The sequence below is a fragment of the Brachyistius frenatus genome, unplaced genomic scaffold (genome assembly GCF_029030835.1).
Source record: "Brachyistius frenatus isolate BFR_SWC_R1_liver_20210118 unplaced genomic scaffold, ASM2903083v1 Contig_7, whole genome shotgun sequence".
In the NCBI taxonomy this organism is placed as follows: Eukaryota; Metazoa; Chordata; class Actinopteri; family Embiotocidae; genus Brachyistius; species Brachyistius frenatus.
The window spans coordinates 8,061,694-8,082,382 of NW_027210606.1; the positions used below are offsets into that span (position 1 = coordinate 8,061,694).

Here is a 20,689-nt window from a genome sequence, read left to right on the forward strand (position 1 = left end):
TGCTCGACAGTAAACAGAAGATTGTGTCTGTCAAATGGGATGCCACCACAGCAGAAATGAAGTTGTATGTACTCTGATTTCACTTAACTTTCTGTAGATTGCTAATAGAGAGAGATTTGTTAAGTGAATACAAGCTGTGGAGCCACTAGTTGGATATTAAAAAGTAAAGAAGGAACTTTAAAGATATTTTTGATCTTTAATGAGGAACAGTCAGATTTTCTTTTACAGCACTGCTCTGCAAGGCAACCGAGAGACTTGTCGGCCTTTCCTGCTGTTGATCTGCTGTTGTATGTGTGGCTAAATGTGCGTATTTGTATGTTTGCATGCACATATGTTTGATAATCACTGTCTTATATAATTGACCAAGGGCTTCTACATGGTTGACTGACTTTCGGTTCTGCCCACCGCTGTCGCTGGTGCAGGGAGGTTCCCTGCTGGGCTCCAGAGTGTCACTGAAAATCTGCCCATGTCGCCTTGATGAATGTGTACCGTGTACCGTGTGTGTGTGTGTGTGTGTGTGTGTGTGTGTGTGTGTGTGTGTGTGTGTGTGTGTGTGTGTGTGTGTGTGTGTGTGTGTGTGTGTGTGTGTGTGTGTGTGTGTGTGTGTGTGTGTGTGTGTGTGTGTTGTCACAGCACATTTCCCCTTGTGTCTTGTCTGTTGTTGAAGATGAGGGGAGGAAGGAGGGAAGGGATATGACAAGCATTAGGGGCGGCTCACTTGAGACTCATGACTCACTTGTGGGGAAGTTCTTGTTCAAGCTACCTTAGTCGTGCATATGTTTGGCTGCCTGAATTAACATATTTGTGTATGTTTGTGTCTGTAGGGGGGTTTGGAGGCGCTTGTTTGATCATTCGCTGTCATTGCTTGGGTGGCTGCTGATCATGAATATCTTACTGACCCTGCAAAAACAGTCAGCTGTGACAAGAAAGAGCCTCCAGTCACCTTTGATCTGATCTCTTTACATATTTTAGTCATCAAAGAGCCGTTCAACACTTGCTGTCCTCTGACTACAATTACAATGGAACCCCTTTCACAGCTGTGGCCTTTGGCTCATTGTTAATACTTTTCATTATAAGAGACCTTACTTACTGAATTTTCCAAATGCCAAATGTTGTTTCAGCCTGTTCGGTTCAATGGACACAGTTTGCTTTGTAGCTTGTGTGTGAGTGCGGGCACTGGTTGGTGTCTGGTATATTCAGGATCAGTTTCTAAGCTTGGAGAGGTGATGGATTGCTCCTAGCAGTCATTCAAGTCCTTTTTCTGGGGACAGATTTGGTTGTCTAGCTGTGTTAAGTGGTTCATCAGACAGGCCAGAACTGACAAACAGCCAGCTAGAAAGATTGTTTGTTGTCAGTATTGCTGATAAGAAAACCCACACTTGATGCATCGAGAATCACTATAAAATGCCTACAACAGGCATTATTTCAGCAAATACACATTTGTGTGTTATGAAGCAGAATGTTTTAAAATGTATTTAACTGTTTTATGTTTTGTTTGTTTTTTTCAAAACAGTAATATGCTTAACCTAATGCGGTAAAACCCCAAGGTTTGTGTTAATTTGATTCAACCTTTTCATGACCAAACACACGAGCAAAAGTGCAAAGATTAAGTTGCTGGTACGTTTTTTGCTCAACTGCAACGAGCTGCAATGTTCTGTATGTCAGGCTACCCAGCTCAGCACTGTCATTTCAAAGTAAAGCACATCATTAATTTACTAGATTTGTTTGTGCAATCATACGTTCAGTAAAAAACAAAATTCCCTTTCATGATAATGTATTTACTGTGTTGTAGCCTGTATAGCGTTACGCTTGATAAACAAATCAGGTGATTCTTTTCCTAAAAGTATTTTTCTCTCATAGCATTAAAAGTGAGACATATGCTGTGTTCCAAAGGACGTACTTCCGTATTGACACTCACTAATTTGAGTTCATGAGTGCATTTACACTGTCAAGTACAAAACCATGCAGTGTATTAGAAGTACCTGGATGTTGCACTCAAAACTTTCCAAAAAATAAGTAGGAGACACTGGACACTTTTCCCCCTAAATAGTCACCATCTTGGCTACATGGAGGAATTTTTATATTAAGGCGTCTGAGGAAGCTGCACCTGTTCCTGAACACCTCAGTAAAGTGTATATTTTTCACTAAGTACCACCATACTGCTGTTGGACAGAAGCCATCAGTGTGTTGATCGTGTTAACATAGGGAATGAAAACATGTTCTTTTCTGGATGAAATAATTAACGCTGCAGACACGTTGGCGGGTGATACATTCACATGCTGAGGTTATTTCCGGTCAGTGCAGAACGGCGGTATGCAGTTTGAGACTACACTACCCTGTCAAAATTCAAGTATAACACAAGTAAGAGTTCTATCATGTAAGGGATCTATTTGTTAGTGTGCCATATGTCATTTGGAACACGGCAATACTGTTTGGAAATACAAACAACTCGTCAAGCTGGCAGAAAAACATGGTTGGCATGTTGCCACGCCGGGAACGGTGATGCTTTAGGGTTGTCCCTCTGTCCACCCAAATCTCCTGAGCACAATATCTCAAGAGTGCCTTGATGACATTTCTTCAAACTTTTCCAGCCATTATTCAACGGCATAACTCAGGAACAGAAGCAGAGATTATGACCAGATTTCTCATTTGGTCAGGTAGTGATTGGCGATACTTCTTTTGGTTTGTTCCACTTGAAACTGTGGTGATTATTTTCTCTGCCGTCAGGTTGAAGATGTATGTGAAGCATACCATGTTTTACAATTTGTATTTATTTTTGCAGCAACATTCACATCTGAAGCACTGTCTACTGTCATGGCTACAACTTTATGTTCTATCAGAATGAGCTTTATTGACCAAATTCCTTCCTCCTATGTTATACGAGTCTCTACAGACATGGATGTGAACTGCAACTTGGAAGGTCGGCGGAGACATTCAGCCATGAGGTGGAAAATTTAGTTTTTCCTTATCATACAAGGACCATGCTGTTTGTTTTTTTTATTCTCATCTATTCTAGTGCATTCACTTTTTTTTTTAGGAATGTCACCATCAGGAGATGGAGTGTTAAAGATTCTCCCTTTAACACTAGTGAGATGGAATTATTTACTACACAGAGGCAGAGTTTTTAACCGACTGATGGATCTGACATCAGCTGGTAACAGATGATAAAGTCTGCAGCTGCTCGAAAAGAAGGTTGCTTTTGTACAATTTGCTTGAAATCGAAAACATTTTTTTGGGAAAAATCCCCAATAAAGTGAGTGAGCGGTAAATCTGTCATCCTTGTTATTTTAGTTCAACTGCATCTGTGCAACCATGTGACAACTGAAAACTAGACAGGCTTTGCAGCAGTAAGTGATCGGACGTGGGGCTTTGCAAATAATCGGCTGTCATTTATGTGTATTATTTATGTGCCTAATTTGTTTAGGCGAATGGGTTTCGCCTAAACTAAAACAGCACATTACAGGATACTGTATGTTGTATGAGGGAGGATTTTCTTCTTCACAGAATTTTCCTCCTTGTTAGTTTTGCTTAAAAAATTAAATAACCTTGAAAATAATGGATCTGTTGCCTAGTAACATACTACAATTTAGAGATTAAAACTGTGAAGTATTCTGTATGAGCTTCGTAGTGTACTGTATGCAAGTTGATCGTAATTTAGAATTTACTATCAGAGGAGGAACTATATTATGGTGGGTTAATAATGACTGGAGTGGCGGTGAGGGTTACCAATTTACCACCCATTCAGTGGAGTCACAGCAAGTGCCTTCCTTCGACTGACGCCTGCCGTGACCTCACTGATTGCAGTAAAGGCAGAAGGGCAAATGCTTGAAGATGTGAGCTGAAAGGAGAGCTGTGCATCAGCAGCTCTTTGCTCTCTGTGGTTCCTCAAGAGACTAGTCTTAAAGTGTAGTAATGGCAATGTGCATGAAGTAAATGTAGTAGCTATCATTTTTGTCACCACAGATTGTTGTTCTAGGGAAATTAAATGAAATAGCAAATGCAAACCCAAATAAAACATAAAATATGAAATCATACATTCAAGTATTCATGCATTATATCTTTAGCTATATCAGAATGCAGTTGTCATAGACTATTATGAGCATGTTTGGAGTTTCAATTTTCACTTTAGTTTGTTGTTGTGCTGCTCACTTGGATCAAAGTAGTTGTATTTAATAAGAGAAGTCGCCAACCACAGCTTTGTCTCACAATGCTTCTGAGTGACAAAGCCAAACTGGGATTTTCATACCCAAACTGCGACTAAATTATTTTGGCGATAGTCGTGATCAAAACCTGTTTGCTCCTCAGAAAAATATGTCGCTAGAAATCATTGATGTCAATTCTCTCTGTTCCTTTCCTTTCTCTCCTCTCCAGTGTCCCCTGGTTTGTGAGTCTGCGCACCACTCTTGCGCCGACAGAGAAAATAACCCTCTGACAGGGCCAGGTAGGATTTACACCCTGAACACCTGGAATTTGCAGAAAGATGTGGCAATGCTCTCTAATTTGTCTATCCTCTTACTTGATAGTTTTTCTTTGTCCCCTTTCAACAAGGTATTTCTAGCTGGAGAAAATTGTAAGAACTCACTCTGTCATAGCCCCTAAGGAAATCTTGAAATATTGTAATTCATCTATACTCTACTGTAATGCTTTTGTGGCCATCTTGTAACATCTTTATCTAAAGGTCCCTTGCAACTAATTAACATCAAACTGCCCTCGAATAACCTTTTCATTAACAAGCATCTCTGAGGTATGCTATTTGATTAAAGATAAATGAACTTTCTTGCTTTGATTCAATTGAAGTCTTGATGTTTTTAGGCAGGCAGTGGGAGGCACCTGACAAGGAGTAAACCTACTCACTTCCTTGTTGGCTTACTGAAGACCAGCAAAAGAGCTGAGCGAGACTAATTTAGTGGCAACACAGAAAGATAGCTCTCTCACTGGTAACGAAAAGGAGAATGTAGAGAGAAAATGAAAGAAGTGTAGACTGAAAAGGGATAGACTTGAAAAGGTCACAACTCCTGCTGTGTTCAAACTCTTCACAGCCCTTGTTCAATGGAGACTTGGGAAACTAGTTTCCTTTTTTCATCCCATGCATCCATTTGTTCCACACATCTATGTTCTGTTTTATCCAGATAAAACCTCCCCAAGCTCCACAGCAGCCCCACGCCTGTTGTTAGGGTGTCATTGTTGCTTACTGTTTTCACTGTGATTAACTAGCAAACTGAAACCATGTTTGCAGGTGCACATCTGCAGCCTGTCAAAACAATACCCTCCCTGCAGATACTGCCAGATTGAGTAATGCAATTTAGTCTTCCACTTTTATTACCTTTCAAAATTAGCATGCAGAGAACGGAGAGATAGTTGAGCCCACGCACAGCACTTCTCAGGAAGTAATTTTCTTAAGAGGTGTCAGGAAGGGAAACCGTGGCTTCTGATTGGTGGTCAGATTAGTGTGGTGGCAGGGGGGAGTTCAGGGGTTAATCCGCTTCTCCGATGGAGGTGGAAGTCAGCAACTGTCGCTCTTCCGATTAAGGTTGTGCCTTCAGCCCCTTCTCTGCATGTGTCCCTTGCTCCCCATTTATTTTTGTCATCCATTTCACTTTCGCTAATCCCCATGCCAACAATATCTGAATATCCCATTTAATTTAGATGCAAATATACACTCTTTCTGGGGTTTTAACCTTAATTACCATTAATTTTAACATCATCTTCAGCAGCATAGAAAAATAATTACAAGCCTGTCTATATTCTATTTTAATTACAGTTATTTTTCTTAAGAGGCTCTCTGGTGTCTGTATGCTCATGGGTTTTTATTCACACCCATTATGATGTGGCAAATTCCAAAACAAATTGACCTTCAGCCTTATTAATAGTATGCAGGAATATATCTCCAAAATATGCTGCATTGATGCAGAACATGTATTTGTTTATAAAAGGAATTGCATAACAGACGCTAATAGAAAATACCTTCTGTGAAGAGGTTTATACGTGTCTTTAGATGTCAGAAAGGCCATAGCAGATGAAGCTTCATTACTAAAGTGTTCACCATGCTGACTGCATATGGCCAATTAGGTCTGTACATGTGTACATGTGTAATGAAATTTCCCCTCTGGGATTACTAAAGTGTATAAAATCAAAAATCAAAAAATCGTTTTCACCTTATAAATGTAACGGTATCATTATTCTTTATTTTTGTCATCATCTAGAAATCCCATGAAAACACAAACTATTATCCACTTGCCTTCTCAGTACTTTTCTTTTTCCTGCCTGTGGCACTTTACTGCAGCCCATCCAATTCCAAATGAAGATGTAAATCCTTCAGTTGGATCACAGAAATGCAGTTCAATTTCTTCTTAATGAGCAAGTAGCAGTAACAGCTGGTCACTGAGGGTGTTAATGAAAGGTACCCAAACAGGAAAAAACACTGAATCTCTTCAGGACCATTTTCAGCCACGGATCAATATACATATGCACAGGTAATGATTATTTAAAGTCCCACCATGGTGTTTGTCGGATTGAAAATAAACTGAAATAGACCGTGGTTGTCATCTTCATAGTAATGAAGAATGTCAGTGTTGTTGTTACCCTGTGCAACAATGTGCCATACTGATGGGCTTTAATAGTTTTTGGACACCAATGAAGGTTTATGGCACCGAGGAATAATATTTAAATCTTTGGATGCATATACAGTTCTGGATCAATTTATTGTTGGATTTGGTCCAATGGGGTTTTTTGATGACAAGAAAACAATAGAATAATATTAGAGCTACATGTAATAATGTTGGTTGATGCTAAAGAGACAGTTTGCCACTGAAAGTCAATGGAAAACACGAGACAAATTTGTCTTGTTGAAAAATTCCATATTATTCTACAAGGCAGTATTTTTTTAAGTTTCAAATGGTCGGCCAAATTAAATGTGGAAACTAGCTTTTATTGAAACACACAGCACAGCACACATCATAAGACTGCATCCTAAATCAGTTACTCTTACCACACAAGAACTTCAACTGTAGTATGCCTTTTTTGCCCATGAAGGGCATCACTGAACAAAAGATGTTGCAGCACCAGAATTAATGGCTTGAACAATTAGACGGACGACTTTAAAAAAAAAAAAAAAAAAAGAACAATTTAGAGCTAATTGTTACAGTACAGTATGAAGGGTTTGTTATGGGGTCAGGTCTCTGTACTGGCAGTAGGAGCAGAAGTATGGCTCCCACTTTTGAAATTCAAGCAAAACCATTTTCCTGCCATGCATGTTTGACTACCCCAAGCAAGATTGTCGACGTTTCACCCCGGGCGCTTCAGCTCTGACTTATTGAGGGACTTTCTTTCTGACTGCAGCTCTGCAAACGAAAAAGGAGCAGTAAACACCGTTTAAGGCTCACAGCTTTTCTTGCCCTCTGCTGCCAGCATGCAGATAAGAGCATTAGAGCTGTTTTTCGTTTCCAGCCTTCGATTGCTGCTATTAGCCACTCTCTGCAAAAATGAAGATGGGACTGAATATGAATCGTTTCTAATGGCCGAGCTGGGCGGTGGGGTTCGCAAGGAAAGTTTCAAAATGATTCAACTTACTGTGCCTCACTGTTGTACAATACATAAGCAATTAAAATAGAAATGGAGGAAATAATAAGGCAAAGATTAACAGAACAAGGTCTCCATATTTTGGTCTGTATTCTAGTCTGCTGTGCTGCCACTGAAGTACATAGAGAGAGAGAGAGAAAGAGAGAGCTAGAGAGAGAGAGAGAAGGCCTTGGACGATGTGAAATGCCTTATCTACGGCAGACAGTTATTGATTATAGAATTTAATTTGTGCTCCATACCTCATGTGACTTTTGAAGACTTTCTTTCTCTTCAGTGGCGTCCTTGAAGCAGGTGACTGTCAGAGTTGGTTTAGATGTTCTGCTTACCTTTTCTAAAATTAAAGAAGGATTATCTTTAGAATTTCTTTTGATGAGAAAATGTTATATTTCCTGCAGTGTCAGATGGCTCAATATCCCGTTCTTTTCTCCCTTTGTCTCCCTCCCGCAGTGTTCAGGAACCCAGTATGCAAGGTGTACAGATTTCAAACAGCGGAAAGCAAGTGGATGCTTGTGCGGGAACAAATGGAGGAGTGTACTTTGTCGTTTAGCATCCCCAAACAGCTGCTCTCACTGTACATCCAGGAGGACATGAGCAGGTAAGACGCCTTTAAATCATACTGTTAATCCTGTGGATGTCATGGCAAAATTGTATCAGTTAGTTCTTATAGTCTTTGTGCAGGTAGAACAATCAGAAGTTAATCTAATTGCTCACTGTGGAATCTCCTTCTAGTTCAATTACTTCCTCCAATATCTAAATCAAACCCACTGTCAAAACCAAAAAACCTTGGTTTTGATTCATGTAAAAAGGTCATTATGGAAACGAAGAATGTAACTGCAGTTGAAGTCCAGTCCGGTTAATACTGTGTGAGAATCAGGGCAGGTGAAGACAATGACAGACAGGTGATGTTTCACCAGTCTCCGAGTGTGCATCCGTAAGTAGATCAAAGAGTCCCTTCCCTCAGGCTCGACCAGTGTTTGTCAAGACAGATCATTCTTCAACTAGCCTGTTGTCCCGAGCAACCCCTTCTCATACATAACACATGAACGAATACACACGCACGCGCGCCGCAGAACATGAGTTCTTTATGCTTACATCACTACGAGGACAAGGTACACAAAGATGCAATCAGACATTTGGATAAACTTGGTAGTAGGAGTTTTTGATTCGTAATCATCGCATGCAACTAAAGGAATCTCTCTCTCACACACACATACAGTTTAAGGATGCATTCACTTCCTCCACCACACTCATCCACACTGAAACAGTCACAGAGACATTCTTAACAGATTGACTAGATGAGCTTTGTCATTAGTTTACCCATCAAACTACTGGAATCCATTCAAATGCCCCAGACCGTAGTTCCCATGTCCTCTCTCTGTATCTCCAACCTCACTTTCTGTTTAAATAAAAAGTGATCTGCTCTGCCAACTCGTAATTTAAACCACAACTAAATTTAGAAGACAATTATAGAATATTTATGAAAATGTCTTATCTGTATAATACAGCTCATGAGCACTCAGCAGGCTCCAAACCATGACGACCATATACAATGCTTGTTTATTAACAGCCATGTGTACCGTATCTCCAGCTTGGTCGCTTAAGCACCTCTCCTATAATCCTCTTTAAATGTTGTCTTTCTCCACGGTGCCTCTCCATTTAGCCGATTCTGTCAGCCAAGCTCACAGTGGTGCTAGCTCAGGGTTTTTAATGATTCCATTGGTGCTGCAAAGTTATGAGTCCCAGCAGCCGATGGTGGGTGGCTTAGTTTGCTTCACCGCTCTCTGATAATCTTGGATATTTCTTCCTTCTATTTGTTAGCTTTGATGTCTACACTCATGTTCTAATCTAACTGTATGAACACAGACGTGGCAGATGTGTTTCCCTCATTCCTCCAGTGAAGATGGTCTGTCTCCTTGAGTGTGTGTAAAGATAATGAATGCGTGTGTAGTAAAGTCTGTGGGTGTAGATGAAACTCCATTCTTTTGAGCTGTCTGGTTTCTCATTAATAGAAAAAAACAAGTTATTCTCTTCTTTTTGTGTTAATTAACAAGTACTGTGTTTGTGTGTCAAGATTATATAGGTGACATTTTGACACCCAGCTTTTTTATTTCTACTTGTTCTGTACATTTAGGATCAGTAATAATGACTGTTCTTGTTACATGGAGCAGTTCAGAACCACCTGAATGTATGGTGAAACGAACATTTGCTTTTCAGTCCTCACATTGGCTTTTATTGACCACGCACACAAAGCCTGCTGTGATTAAATTGAACAGGCACTATAACACACCATGAAATAAAGGTGCCCACATGACAGGTCTTTTCTCTTTGGGAACTGTGTTCTGTTATCCCAGTCATCGGTCTTGAGTCCATTTATCACATTGTCCCCCTTGATTTTTGTCAATGGTTTATTTTTCTGATATTTAAATTGCGTTTCAGTAGGAATCAAAGATTAAACTGCGTCAGCTTTTGATCGTCTTCATGCAAATCAAGGTCCTTATATAATTTTTGTTATTCTTTGTGCTTCTTTGTTTCTTTCTGTCCTTGTTTTGTACTATAATACTTTGTTTTTTGTCGATCCATTTGTATCTGTTGTTTACACTTTTCATCTTCGGTTTTCTCATCTCTAAGTCCGTAAGTAGAACAAACAAAATACAGCTTGTGATTGTTTGGAAAGTATACCCAACTACATCATCTATTGTAGTAGTTGATGTAGTTATCACTCCCTACTGTACTGTAGGGGGGATAATACTTTTAGTTACTAAAGGATAAATAGTTTTCTAGCTGTCCTCATGTTTAAGGCTCCTTTAGATGAATTCCCAACAACTTATCCAATAATTATCAGAATTTTGAGTTATCAACAAAACCCGAACAGTAACAAAATATCCTCAACAAACTTAAATGTCCTCTCCTGGCATTAAAAAAAACAAAACAACCTAAAACCTCATCTCCAGTTGTCAAAACATTAGTTCAAGAATTTTTTTCAAAGAAGAATAAAATCTTCTAATGCCTTAAAGTGGCTTGAATATAACATTACCTTCATTCAGTACTTACAGATCTGACATGTTGTTCTCACCTCAGCATGTTTTGTCAAAACCAGCTGTCATCTCTGAGATACACATAAGTTGCCTGAGGTTTAGGCACCAAAACCACGTGGTTAGGTTTAGGAAAAGATTGATATCGATAATCAGTCTATACTTACAATTGTTCCACAGTATAATCACACCTTTACCCTCTCCCGACAATAGTGAGCTGATTAAAGAAGGTGATAATAGCTATATCTCTCTATTCACCATCTCGCTGCCTTATCACTCTCATTTAGCAAGCAGATATGTTTATCTATTATTTTATCTATTCTCTGTTATTTACCAGGATCAACCACCCTGACCTTCCTTCCAGAACTAAAAAACAGATCTCTCAGGTGACATTAGAGTGGTTTACAGCTGTAAAGAACAAATAGTAATGTCTGAGGGGTTAGTCTAAGGATATAGGCCACCGTGAATGATTGCATTTGGTTAAGACTATTGACAAAACCTATTGCTATTTTTTTTTTTTTTAAACTATTGTAAATTGCCCTCTTGATTGGATAAAATTGTCCATTTATGGTATTAGGAGCTACTTCAATAGAGTGGGAACAATGCATTTGATTGAAACCAGTGAGAGATGTGGAGTGGCACTGCTTAGACCCTGTTAGCTGGGTCATATACCACGCTGCGACCTGTGATTGTTTTTTGATATAATTTTTTGGTATTTATTTTTTTTCAAACCGATGTTAGATATTTCCTTCTTTGAATTTGGTACCATTTACGATCCCATGTCTGGGTCTGCTGCACATCACTCCTTTTAAATAAACATATTAATCAATGGTCTTTGTAATTAAAAATTGTTTTAAGCACTTATTATATGAGTGAAAATGAACGACCTAAAACCAAACGCATGTCTCTGCTGCTCGTGGTGCTATGAGCTTCCTTTCCTCCTGATAATCTGAAATAAACGTACTTTGTCAGAAAGCATCCTATTTTTCTATGCCATAAACACGACTTACTTACAGCCACCTACAGAGCGTGTCGGCAGGGTCGCCCAGCATGTAGCGCCTCTCTGCCTAGAGCTTGTTTCAAGCTCCAAGTTTGTTTGGAGCTACAAGGAGGCAAGAGAGGAGGAAAGTGTTTCACATGTGATCTACCATTTGTCTACAGCCTGTTCAGTTGTTTTTAGTTATGCTAAAAACATCTCACTGTCTTGTGTCATTTGCAAATGTTCCCAACATATACATGGTGAGCTGAAGGCATGCGGTGTAATTAAAGAATTAGTTTATCCAAATTACAATTAAGAATTAAAAAAAAAAAAAAAAAAAAAATCGTCACCTACCTTAAGCAGATTCCATGCAGATAATTTGAGTTTAATTTGTGTATGTAATGGAGACACTGTTACTAAATGACCCTACTTTACATTTCTCTACTAGCAATTTCTTATTTCTAAATCGGTGATGTTTTCATATCTACAACTACCTCATTTTAGATGATAAACAGCAGTGTGCTCTTTGTTACAGACAACTAGTCTCACCCAATGTCAGCTGCTTTAGGTTCCCTGCAACACCAAAGCACATGCAGATATTTCTAATTGATGGATGGATACTTTTTTGTTCTCTTGGTGGAACCAATTCTTTAAAACGTTACAGGGTTGGTTAAAATATTGTTGGACCTGGACTTTTTTCTCTCGCTTCATCTCTCCCGCTTCTCTCTCTCTAGCATCATTTCTCTGCTGTGTATTGAAATACTTCAAAGTCATCTAAAAATAACTTACTTGCATGGAGGAAACAAGAAAATAGTCTTCAGACGCCTTAGTATCTGCACCTAATGCTTTGTTTTAGTAGTTGAACTACAAGAAGTAAGTCATATTATGCATTCAAGAAATTATACCTGGTCTTAACAATAAGTCGAACAAACTAGTAATGATACATGAAGCCTTTCATTTTAGGTCACATAGTATACAAAATGCATGAGGTGTAATCACTAAAAATGGAGCTTGCTATCATGAAAGCAAAACACATGACTGTGTATTTGTGATCCTGAATAGCATATAAAAGCTCCTTAAACCACTCATTTCTATACCAGTCCAACTTACTTTTCCGTGGATGCTGGAGGGCTTGATTCTGAATGATATCTGTCCATCTCATGTCGCCTTTCATATACAAATGATGGCCAAGTGAAAGAAACTGCAGTTCCCAGTTGGAAATCAGCTACACACACAAACAAAATGCGCACACTCATGCGTCACTACAATTATCTTCTCAAGAAGGAGCGCAGGTGATTTTGGTCTCAGGCTACAGGCACAACTAACTGAAAGACAGACCACTGCTTGGTCCAGTGACACCAGTAAAGAGTGCATGAGTTTGTTACACAGTATATCTAATGGTAGAAAGACGGCAGGAGCAGGGGAGGAATTTGATAGGGCAGAGTAGATAAGTGGGCACCAGCTACACGCCTGAGGTTCAGAAATGTGTTTATCTGGCTCAGCACAGGATGCTTCTGGACACGGTGTGTGCGTGTGTGTCTGATTTAGAGTACAAGCTTGTGTTTTACCAGGATTGTTAATCACTTTTTGTCAGTGGGAAATTGAGGTAATTTAAAAGGACTTTGAAAAGCATGAGTATGATGCAACACCACCAGCTATAGCATTACAATATTACTCAGTACTTTTCTCAATAAAATGGGATTGTATTAAGTCAGTAAGCAAGCCGGCGTTTATGGAGTTTATCGTGATGATCTGTGTACATCCATCAAAACCACAAGTGATCCTCATACATCTGTGTCTGTCTGTAGGGTGCAGGATCTGAGGGATCTGGGGGAGCTTTCTCCTCACTGGGACAACTTGAGGAAGGAGGTGATGGCAAGATATGGCGGAATCATCAGCTCCTACCAGGAGACTTTGGCTGAGCTGGACAAGATTACTGGTACGACTGCACACTCTTCTTTACATTCATACCTGAGTCCACACATGCATTAATTCTCTTATACACACACTGAAAGGTATTTCACTCATAAAAAAGCGTGACAATGAAATTTCAAGATGTTTGAAGTGTTTCATAGCTTGAGTATCTTTATTCAGATATGATATAGTACGATGACTGTGAATAACTGATGGCACTGCTTATTGACCAACTCTCTCTTTTCAGAGGAACTTAAATTAGTTTCTTTGTAAAAAAAAGTTTATAGTAAAGGTTGTCTCCTACTATGTGTGGTCCTTACATACAGAAACATCCTGGGAATAATTGAAGGAGTGTGGTATATAATGACTGTAGTCTGGTCCAACTTCTTCCCGTTGTGGATTCTGGTCATAGCTCAAAACACTGCAGCAGCCCTAAAGTTGTTAGATCAAGACAGGACTCACCAAGCTCAAGGATGGATTTGGGGTGATTTGTGTCAATGGCAAGCTTAGTGAGAAGTTGCTGTCAAAGAGTTTCCATAGCAACACAGGTTTCATTAGGGGCAATTGAAATGTGTGTATTGTGCCTATATGCTCTTTATATATATATATATATGACCAGTGTACATAAAAACTGCTACACATGCATGCAAGCAGAAGCAATAAGTGGTGCATTTCATTTACAAATATTCAGTGTTCTATTTAGTATGCAAATATTTCCACACTTTTTGCAAATGTTTTACATAATAAAATTAATTCAACCAGTTAGGTCTAATGTGAACACAGGAAATAATTATGCTGTGTCTCTTTTGGCCCGACATTCAACAAGAAAAAAATTAACATGTGATTATGCCACATGCCAGCGATGATGAGGTGTTTAAAATGCATTTGGTAATATGTTTGTGATGTGTGTGTTGTCTTTGTTTTAAACACTAAAAGCAAGATGAAAACTAATGCTACATGTGAACTGCTAGCTTCTACTGTACCGTGTATACAGTAGGTGTTGTTCTTGTATATATACTCTAGTACTCAAAGACAGGCCCTGTTTGCATGTGGTATTAACATGGGTGTGAATGCACCTAAGATGCATAGACAACGCATTAAGATCTGACCAGCTCTGGGCTGCATATGGCTGTATTGCTTTAGCAGCTTGTACACAAACATGTCCTGGGCCACATTGAAGGACCGCAAACAGAAGTTGACTTGCAAAGTCAACTGGTGTCTTACAAAGTGGCTGCAAGTGAATAAAAACACAAACAGTTTACCTGACACTTGTTTCAGCAAAGCTCCCTCTGTTTTTTGTTTTTCTAAATATGTGTTGTCTGCAATTTCTTAGACAATCAGACCTACAACCTACAAGTGGAAGAGCCCCACTCCCTTGCACATTACATTACATTACATTTAGCTGACGCTTTTATCCACAGCGACTTACAATAAGTGCATTTCAACCATGAGGGTACAAAACCCAGAACAACAGGAATCAGGTAAATACAATTTCTTCAAGAAAGCCAAACTACAAAGTGCTATAAGTAAGTGTAATTTTAAGTGCTACTAAAGTTCTACTGTTCAAGGATGTGCACGGATCATTTATTCACCCGAGTTCAGTTCCGACTTTCTCAAACCCGCTGGAATCATTAAATAATCAGAGCCTGAACCGATGTGATCGGTTCATGCCTGACAGGGCTCAGGTTGAGAGTTACAAATTCAAGTGTTCAGACATTTATACTTTCCTACATAGTGAGTTGAGGATGAGTTTCAACTTTTGCTGGATATTTTGAGCACAAAATGAAAAAAGGCAACCAATCGGCTCCGAATATACTCAGGTAATTTTCCTCATCAGATTATTTGTCTCTATCTGGTGCTGCATGCACTTGCTGAGTCTAGGCTACAATAATAATTTGAAAGCCACCGTAGGGGTCTGAATGATTTCAAAGATCTTCATGGTCAACATAATAGCTTTTATTTACACTGTATTTGTTAAAAACCCATTGTGCATCACAACAAAGTGAATTTTTTTAATTTTTTGGACATCATAATTTGTGAGAATAATTGACAAAATGTAAAATATGTCTTAAGTAGACTTGTTGATGGCACATTAAATAAGGCTCCAGTGAGCAAAGATATCTAATTTTATTAAATACCTGTTGCTTCAACTCCTCCTCATTTTTCTGTATGTGTTTACAAGTTTATTTACATGATGTATGTGTTTATTTGCACATAAACAAGGGAAGTGAGATCCAATCATAAGTGGTCACTGGAGATGCATGTTAATGCCGTGTGTGAACTGATGCACTTCGTGTGCCGTCTGCTTGAACGGTTGGATCACCCACCTTATATTAATGCCAAGTGTGTTCAGGGCTGCATTCTCATTTGATTTTTCAAAACGACAGATGTTAGGTGTTCATAATACATTATCCATGTCTGTCCTCAGTAAAGATCATTAAATTATTACAAATTAAAATCTCAATACGAATAACAAAAGCTCATGAACTGACCAGTCTGAATTTGTTTCTTTCAAACACCTCTACCTCTATGCATATTTTATCCACGAACATTTCTGCTGGTGATTAATTTTACACTGATTTACTTTCATCCCCATAATGAGATATTTGTCTATGCTGCTCTTTTCTTTGCCCGCAGCTGATAAGAAATATAAATGGCTAAGCCTCTGCGCTGCCTGCCTGGGCCCCAAGGAGGGGGGTTTGGGGGGAATGGGTAATGTGGCATTGGTCATTATGGTTCTTGACAAGTCCTTTAGCGTGCCCCAGATGTTGCAATACATGGAAGATCCCCTGCCTGTCTTGCCACTCTAATCCAGTCCTGTAATAACTAAATAGGATGACAGACATTGTTAAACAAGCTGGGTGGGAAAGCTGCTGCAGATTAATTATTGATAAGTAATATGATTAAAAAAGGTTGAGAGAAAAGACAAAAAGAGACAGACTGTGGAGGAGGCTGAGTGGCTGAGCAAAGACAGGGAAGACAAGGAATGAAAAAATAATTACCTGGATAATCAAATGGTGATCAATATGAGGACTGAGCAGGATTCAACAGAAAGAAGTTCATTAAAATAAAGTTAGTGGGTCTTGCTTTCCTATTACTTGTATGTGCACACAAATGAAGGCCTTTTAGTGGATGTATCAATATGTTCTTACTTTCAAATTACTTATCTGTAATTACTACATTTAATCAAGATATATTTTAAGCTTATATACACTAAATTATGTTGTATTTTAATGGTACTCTTCAGGTTTGCAAATAACAAAACTGATGGGAGGATGAGAGATGTAAAATGCTCCCACAGGATAGACTTTTGCATTTCCTACATTTTAATTATGTTTTTAAAATAATTAGGTTTTGCAGATTTGCACATGGCTCTAGGGATTGCTGTCCTTAAATAGGATTATTTGTGCATTTATATTAAGCAGAGGACCTCTTATGCACACATAATTGAAGGTCAGAACTGAGTCAGGAGGATTTTCATGTGCAAAGAAGAATCAGTGGCCTGTGAATAATATAGGCCTGATGTAGGTTTATTTGTCTTCTATTTATTATTTATTTCCAAGAAAGAAAATAAAAACTGAGGTTGAGAAACTTTACTTAGTACAAAAATGAGGGGAAAAGGAGAAGCAGCCCTGCGGGAGGTCGAGGAGTCCCCATGTTCAGGTTCAGCACCCTGCCTGATTCTATTTTGTCCACTTTTAATGATGCACTGACCTAAACGAACACATCAGATGCTCTAATAACTGTTTTCTATTCATAAATTTAAAAAAAATCCCTTGCTTCATTGTTTACCAGCTGGTGAATTAAAGGCACAGACATAATCCTGTTAGTGTGTTGTTTGTTCAATACTGTCGGCACAGAACTGTCAGTCATCCCATAAGCGGAGCACTGGACCCCCAATACTTCACTTATAGGATAACGACAGCCTAAAGCCAAGAGCTGAGTATTTAAGGCAGCGTCATATATCTGTGTGGCTGGCAGTAAAGTTATTGTACCGATAGCAGGACAGGTGGACGTGATAGCTCATATCTTACATTCTCTCTGATATCTGTATTAGGACAGTCATCTCTGCAGTCTGCTGCCTCCAGGTAAAGATGTTCAGCTGTGGAGTGCACAGAAATATTATTTTCTGCAGGTTAAATTGAATGCTCAAAATGTTAAAAGACATAGATTGGTTAAAAGGAAAAAAAAAAGAGGTACTGTCAGACACAACTCACTTGTCTAATTCACACTCCTCTCAGTCTGAATCCACTGCTCACACAGCATGTGTCCAATCATCCTCTGTGTCTACAATATGTTAGAACTGTAGATTGATTAAAAAGCCTGCTGTGTTCTTAGTGCCTTAGGACCATGACAATGAAACCCTCAACATAGGACCACTTTCATCTGACAGGATGCTTTTTTCATGCCTGATTGTTTCAGTTTGTGATCTTTTTTTTAATTATTGTTCAGTTTGTCCTCAGGCACCTACGCAGAAGATTTTCAATGCATAGGATTTTGGTTTGCTCGTCTTCTAAAGGAATGAAAGAATTAGAGAAAAGTGGCTCAGAGAACAGGAATGACAGAAAAGATTAAAAGAAGAGATAGTGGTTGGATGTTGGTCACTACTGCCTGAATCCAGTCTTTCTGTCACATAGCCAGCCCACCTGGGCAAACAGATGGGAATCTGATATGGCTAATTCATCTAACCTACAATGGTCACGAGCTTCATTAGCCTGGTCCCCAGAGCTCTGGAGCCGGCAGTGAGAGCCCACTGAGCAGGGATGACAGCACAGCCATTGACTTGAATGTTACTCTTTGGAAGCAATTCCTTCTAGTCCAGAAATGTGTTTACTGAGGAGATCAGCTTATCTGGATGGATAAAAGTTTATAACCGTATACAGTATAAAGAAATTGTTTTATTATCTAGCCAGTGGCAAAGCTATGTTGTTGTGTTATGGGGTTTGTCTGTAAACTGAAATCTTTCAACAGCCTCGTAGTCTCCAGGGGTTGAAGCCTGCTGGTGACTTTTACTCTTCAGCACCACCATGACATCGACATTTTTTCATCATTTGATGACTTTCTTTGAAATTATCTAGATATTTTCGCCCCCAGAGGATACGTTTGAGGTATTTGCTCATTTCGATAGGCCCGATGCTTTGGTTTAGGACTAGATATCTGCCAGACTCAGGCCATTTACTTCAGTCTCAGCTCTACTTGTTGTGCTTGTGTTCAGTGGTAATGAGCAAACGTTAGCATGCTATAGTGAACTTGGTAAAGACTACAACTGAAGGGCTATCATGCTGGTATTAGCATTTAGCACAAACCATCTCATTGTCAAATTACAGCCTCACAGAGCCACCAGCATGCCTATAATCTGCTTGTCCTGTTGACCTAAAGAGCACAGTGCTTGTCTTGTCCTTGCGACTAGCTAGTGGACATTAGATGTGCTAGCAGCAAAAAGGTTGTCCTGGTACCCAAATGATTTACTTGAAAGTTGAAATATTTCTCTGGTACCTAATATTGAATGTGTTTATACTGCATATTTTTCCACATGTGAAGCTCATGCTTTGTTTTTTTTTATTGTATCCAATAGACAGGATGTACATTCAGTAGTTAGAAATGGCATCTGTTTATATTTGCACTTTGATAATGGGCAGCAAATCTGCTGCAACCTAGTAAGAAGTCATGATTGATTTTCAGTGCTTGAAAAACAAACACATCGCTGTCAGCTCCGGCTGAGTCATTCGTGTCATCTATATTTGAGGTAACACGTTTTTGCTTGAGTGGGTCTGCAGTCTCAACATTATATGCAATAATTGAGCTGCAGTGGATTTGTTTTCATGTTTGGCCTACCTGCCTGATAATGATACAAATCTGTGGCGGCTAACAGGTTTTCACATCTCGATTTCTATGTCAACATACACATTCTGTAGTACGGGGATTCTGATTGGTAGATACTGGACTGTTGCCTCAAGAGTAATTAATGAACAGGGGAAGAAAAGCTTCGTAGCTCTCATAAAGGTGAGCTATGGCGAATGTCAAAAAGAAGAGCTTAAATGTGCCACTTTAGTCATTATGCTGCAATTAACACACATTATAGGGACACACTGTGCTTCATTTTAACACACTGAACCACCACACAAATTAAATATACTATAATATCATAAGAAGGTTAATAATTGCTGATAGGCAAGTATGTTTTCTCAATGTTGCTATTCTTTACATTTGGACATTTTAGTAACTGAAGACTTTTTGATGGTGGTTATAAGAAACAAAACATTGTAGACAAGAATTTACTTTCTTTGAGAAACCTGAGTGTTAAATTGAATTGCTTCTTATGTTTGTAAATAAATATACAAATTGGTTATGGTAAAGTAATAATAGGGAAAACAGGTTTGGCCCCTATAAACTTGAATGTCTGTCACTGACTGAGTGATCAAAGTTACACGATCAGCCATCCAAAGCCTTCAACTTCCTGTATGCTTTTCAAATTAAAAGCTTTCCAGTGATGCATACATGGTCCAGCCGTGTTGGCCTCGTCTTTTTATTGCTCTGATGCTGATTGATGTAAACCACTGCACAGGAAAGTTTTTATTCTTTCCTGGGGAGAAAAATCCCTTCCTCTCCTACCATTCCTTTTAGAGGAATGTGATGATGTGTTTCCTGCATCAGTAAAGGCAGATTGTCTGAAAAGAAGAACAAAAAAACTGTGTGGATATCCTTTTAAGATATAGCCTTTGTGGGAAGACAGATGATTAAAGACCTTTGTCAACAGAGGTTTAAACTTTATCAACAGGCAAACTTAAAGAAAAGTTATTACAGAAGCACTGAAATAATTTGTAAAGTCATCTCTGTAATCTGCCAATTATATTTCATATATTATCAAAAACTGGAACAGAAGCCTTTTCACATTAACACTGTAATATTATAAAAAGGAACATAATATAGAAATATAACATCAAGATCATTTGGCCATTTTTGCTTATGAAATACGAGGTAGAGAGAAATCAATATACTGAAACACTAAATGAATCTGCTGTAATTAAAACAATCTGATGTAACCTCTCAAGCATATGAATGTCTTCACACACTTATGTGAAACTCATTAGTTGTTACATCACAATTTGGATTAATGAGGTAAACCATTCCCTCTACAACAAAATAATTTGTCACATACAAGCTGGAACACATCAAACTTGCTCTA

General features: G+C 38.8%; 1 protein-coding gene across 5 annotated transcripts in view; it reads left to right on the forward strand.

The window, feature by feature from the left end:
* inpp4b (inositol polyphosphate-4-phosphatase type II B) overlaps positions 1-20,689 on the forward strand; it is a 138,484-nt gene that overhangs the window by 75,290 nt on the left and 42,505 nt on the right. For all 5 annotated transcript variants that reach the window (XM_069689283.1, XM_069689285.1, XM_069689284.1 and 2 more), the window contains 3 exons: positions 4,372-4,441; positions 8,026-8,173; positions 13,398-13,528. In XM_069689283.1, the coding sequence (XP_069545384.1) occupies positions 4,372-4,441; positions 8,026-8,173; positions 13,398-13,528 (349 nt within the window). The remainder of the gene's footprint in view (positions 1-4,371; positions 4,442-8,025; positions 8,174-13,397; positions 13,529-20,689) is intronic.